Source organism: Lissotriton vulgaris, chromosome 8 (assembly GCF_964263255.1).
Source record: "Lissotriton vulgaris chromosome 8, aLisVul1.2, whole genome shotgun sequence".
Classification (NCBI taxonomy): domain Eukaryota; kingdom Metazoa; phylum Chordata; class Amphibia; order Caudata; family Salamandridae; genus Lissotriton; species Lissotriton vulgaris.
Genome location: NC_141696.1, coordinates 773,951,326 through 773,955,817, shown reverse-complemented (window position 1 = coordinate 773,955,817; position 4,492 = coordinate 773,951,326). Strand labels below are relative to the sequence as shown.

Genomic DNA, 4,492 nt, shown 5'->3' with positions numbered 1-4,492 from the left:
TTTACCAACCAACACATCTAGCTCGTACCACTAAATAGCATGTAGCACTTCCTTCTGATTAGCAAGTAAAACCCAGGGGCTAAGGTGGTGTTAACGATATGGCTATGTCGCACCACTATTGTCTCTGAACCACTTCTGGAGCACTATAGACTTACGGTTATCATCAGAACAACTACTAAATACTTGTTTTGTTATACATGTATGTCTTTGTCCCTTCACTTTCAGGTGCAGAAACCGTAAAGTTGAAGCCTCCAAAACCTGGAGGAATGTAGGAGACTGACCTGTCTTTCTACTTTTTGCACTTTTTCACAACTTTTAATTTCACTTTCACGTCCCTAGGTAAGGGTGGGCCTTAGCGCGACCATACCACCAGGGTTTAAATACACCTTTCTAGTCCTGAAGAAATGCCCGGTAAATTTACACCAGTTTCATGGCAAGAAACATGTCGACTGATACCTAGGAAACTACCACTCAACTAAATGTGGACTGCTTCCATACACATTGTTTTTAAATACTGTCTTTAGTGATCATAGAATAAAGTTCCAGTTGATACACTACAGACTAATTTTTATTCCCTCATCACTCACTAGCTTACTTTGGCACAAAAACACGCCTTAACTCCCACCTACCGGCTCCGCAGTAGACCTGGCGTTGCAGCACACCAAAGAGGCATTCGGTCTCTTTGGTGGGGCCCAATGATGAAGCATGTCATCACCAGGTGGTGAGTGAGGGCTTTCTTCACAAACACCCTAAATCAGGCTGTTTGTTATACTTTCTTTTTTGCTCCGTAAATGTGGTCGAAAATAAACCATAGGGCACTCTTTTCTTGTTGACTGGGCCTTACAGTATGAGTCAGCAGAGTCCAGGCCACAGTGCTTGGCATCATTGGGCACACTGCGACCAGCAAGTCCATGTGGGAGAGTCTGAAAGTCAATCGGGTGATGCTGTTGCCCACGAAGGCAAGATGCCAGAGCAGGTGACCTTGGAGTTTTGCATGGCCCTATGCCTCTCAACGTCTGGTGCATGGACGACCCACCTTCCTTGGGGGACCCTCACGTGCAGGCCTTGACGATGCATGGGATTCTCCGTCTGACAATTCCGCCTCCTCCTCCCTCCCTGTGCCTGTTGTTGGTCTTTGCCTAGATGTTTCTGGCCTTGTGACACAGGGAGGGTGCTGCATGTTGACAGCGATCAGACGGAGTGATTGGTTAATTTCCCGATGCACCGTCAGGAGCTCGTCCAGTCTTGCCTCCATCCGTCCCTGGTGTTGTTCTTGACTGGCATGTAGCTGGGCCTGCTGTTCGGTCATTTTGTTGAGGGCCTCCACTACCAGGCTAAACTCCCTGGTGTCCCACCGGTATTCATCCATGATGTCTCGGAGTTCAGCCATACCGGGCCCTGCAGCTTCATGGTCAGGTTCTCGCCTCCGCCTTGCGCCACTACCACCACCCCTGCCCACATGAGCCGGGCCTACGTTTGTGGGCACATGATGTCGACGGGACCTATAAGTGCTGGCAGTGGAGGTGTCGTCTGCCACCTCATGGGTGCCCGGCGTACCATGTCCCTCATTGTCATACTGGCTCTGTTGTGTATTATGGTCAGGGCTGCGAGCTGTCTGCTGGGATGTGGCGGGAATGGGTGTGGTGGTTGGCAGAGATGTATCTGTTCCAGCTGCTGCAGGGGTTTGGGATCCAGAGGGGCCTGGTTGGTTGGGGTCATCCACAGTGTGTTGTGAGGCCTCGCCGATGGTGGGGTCAGTGCCGTGCTGAGCCTGGGACTGGGATCCTTCTCCCCCCTGGTTAGGGGTAGTTTCCACACGTTCCCCTGTGGGTGTGAGAGACAAACACTGTTAATGCACTATCATGCAACATCCAAATTTAAGATCCATTGTCGTTAGCAATGTTCCCCCTGCTTAGGATATTAGAAATTGTTCACTTGTGTAGGGGTATGGTGTGGGCTGAGATTGACATGTGCTCAGGGGTGCTTGACATGTTGGGTAATGTTTATGATGTCTGTCACAGCCATTGCTTTGGCTTGTCGCCAGCACCACACAGATGTAGTTGTGCTCTGTGTGTGTCAATCTGCACAATCCATTGTCAATAATTATGCCTGGTTCAAGCATGCACAGGGTTTAAATGCAGCATGTTTATGATGGCGACTGAGTCAAATTTTACAGATTTCATACAGCAACTTTTGAGAGGTGTTGCAGTGGCGTGACGGACACCCACTGCCAACCCCCCTGGACCAGTACACCCTCTTCAGGCACAGGGCTTTAGGACGTGGCACTTCTCCTAGATGCATTACCTTCTCAATGCCCAGGTCCATAGGGCTACTTGAGTGCATCCACAGCATCACAAAGCTGTGGCAACGGCATCGTGTGAGAGGCACAATGGACTTGTGATTCAGCACTGTGCTTTATTTCTTTTGTTACGTCATCAGATCTGTATTTTTGAGGTTGTGTTACATGACGATTGTGACAGTGGTGCACTCCATTGTCTGTCTCCAGGGGCTCAGTTTCTGTAAGGGGTGTGTGTGACAGGCCATGCTAGTAGTTTGAGTGTGATTGGCAAGTGGGCATCCATCGTGGTGTGTCTGTCCCCCCATGAAGCATGCTGCCATGATAGTGGTTGTGAGTTCCTGTGCAGGATATCTGAAATTGTCCTGGTGTTTGTGTTTGCACTGGACCCAGGAGGTCCTTGTGCTGCCTACACCATGTCCCAGTGTCAGCTATCTTGTCAGTACTTTCACAATCCCTGTGCATTGAGCATGGTGCATGGGTGTGTTCCTGGGCCATATGGGTTGAGTGCAGCCTTCTACCCTACACCTTGAACCCTCTCACCCTCCCACTTGCAGCCTTCTGCCACACACTCCCGCCCCCCCATACTGTCAGGCACTGCTTGGAGTCATGGCCACACTCCCCCACATCCCCCTACTGTTTGGCACGGCAGGGAGTCATGGCCACACACCCCCACCTCCCTACTGTTTGGCACTGCTGTGAGTCATGGCCACACTGCCCCACCCCCCCCATACTGTTTGGCACTGCTGGGAGTCATGGCCACACACCCCTACCCCCCATACTGTTTGGCACTGCTGGGAGTCATGGCCACACACCCCCACCCCCCTACTGTTAGGCACTGCTGGGAGTCATGGCCACACACACCCACCCTCCCTACTGTTAGGCACTGCTGGGAGTCAGGGCCACACACCCCCACCCCCAAACTGTCATGCACTGCTTGGAGTCATGGCCACACACCCCCACACCCCCCTACTGTTTGGCACGGCAGGGAGTCATGGCCACACCCCCCACCCCCCATACTGTTTGGCACTGCTGGGAGTCATATCCACACACCCCCACACCCCCCCTACTGTTCGGCACTGCTGGGAGTCATGGCCACACACCCCCACCCCCCTACTGTTTGGCACTGCTGGGAGTCATGGCCATACACCCCCACACACCCATACTGTTTGGCACTGCTGGGAGTCATGGCCACCCACCCCCACACCCCCATACTGTTTGGCACTGCTGGGAGTCATGGCCACCCCCCTCACTGTTTGGCACTGATGGGAGTCATGGCCACACATCCCCAACCCCCTACTGTTTGGCACTGCTGGGAGTCATGGCCACACACCCCCACCCTCCCATACTGTTTGGCACTGCTGGGAGTCATGCCCACACACACCCACCCCCCTACTGTTTGGCACTGCTGGGAGTCATGGCCCTACACCCCCACACCCCCATACTGTTGGGCACTGCTGGCAGTCTTCACATGTTACATGAGTTGTTTGTGTACTCACCAGGCTCAATGGCTCCTTCGATTCCATGAACTCCCACGGTGGTTGCAGGGCCATGACTTTCTCCTCCCAGGGATGGTATTTTGCAGGTCTGCAGGGAGGCCCACCTCCAGTGTGATGAGCGTTGGCGTAGTCCTCATCCATCTTGCGCTTGACCATCCTCCGCAGATCGTACCACCTTTTCTGGCAAACTGCCCTGGTGAGCCTGATGGGTGCAACAGTACTGACCTTCTCGATGATCCTCTCCCACAGGCGTGTCTTATCAGCTATGCTGGTCTATCTGAGCAATGCACCAAACAGTGTGGGAAGACTCTGATGACTTCATCTGTAAGGATCTCCATCTCCGGGTTTGTGAACTTAGAATTCTTTGGTGTGGTCATGGTGTGAGGTGTATGTGATTGGGGGGGGGTGATGGTGTATATTGACGAGGGTGTGTGGGTCTGATTGTGAAGGGGAGGTGTGTGTGAATGAGATAGGGTGTATGTGTGAAGGTGTATGTATGGCTGCAGTTGTTGGTGTGCTGTCTGTGTCTTTGACCAAATAGGTATGTTGCAAAGGATGATGGGTTGTATATGTGGGCCCTTTTATTGGTCCATTTGTGGGTGTGGCTTATTTTGAATTTTTTGTGGATGTGTAATAAGGGGTGGTTGTGACTTGGGCCCACTGTTTACCTGTTTGGAAGTGGACAGGACATTGTTTT

The 4,492-nt window shown here is 52.2% G+C and overlaps 1 protein-coding gene across 1 annotated transcript; it reads right to left on the bottom strand.

The window, feature by feature from the left end:
• Positions 1-1,009: 1,009 nt before the first annotated feature.
• LOC147697972 (uncharacterized) lies at positions 1,010-4,172 on the bottom strand. The gene is made up of 2 exons (XM_086936168.1): positions 4,091-4,172; positions 1,010-1,824 (listed from the first exon to the last, which is right to left on the bottom strand). Exons 1-2 carry the CDS (start codon positions 4,170-4,172, stop codon positions 1,010-1,012), a joined length of 897 nt encoding a protein of 298 aa, XP_086792294.1.
• Between the last annotated feature and the right edge of the window lie 320 nt (positions 4,173-4,492).

What these genes read in the sequence shown, in the direction of transcription:
- LOC147697972 (XM_086936168.1), bottom strand. Translation starts at nt 4,172, where the DNA reads ATGACCACACCAAAGAATTCTAAGTTCACAAACCCGGAGATGGAGATC. An exon ending in CATCAGAGTCTTCCCACACT is followed by an intron (nt 1,825 to 4,090) that starts GTTTGGTGCATT and finishes TCACACCCACAG; the next exon opens with GGGAACGTGTGGAAACTACC.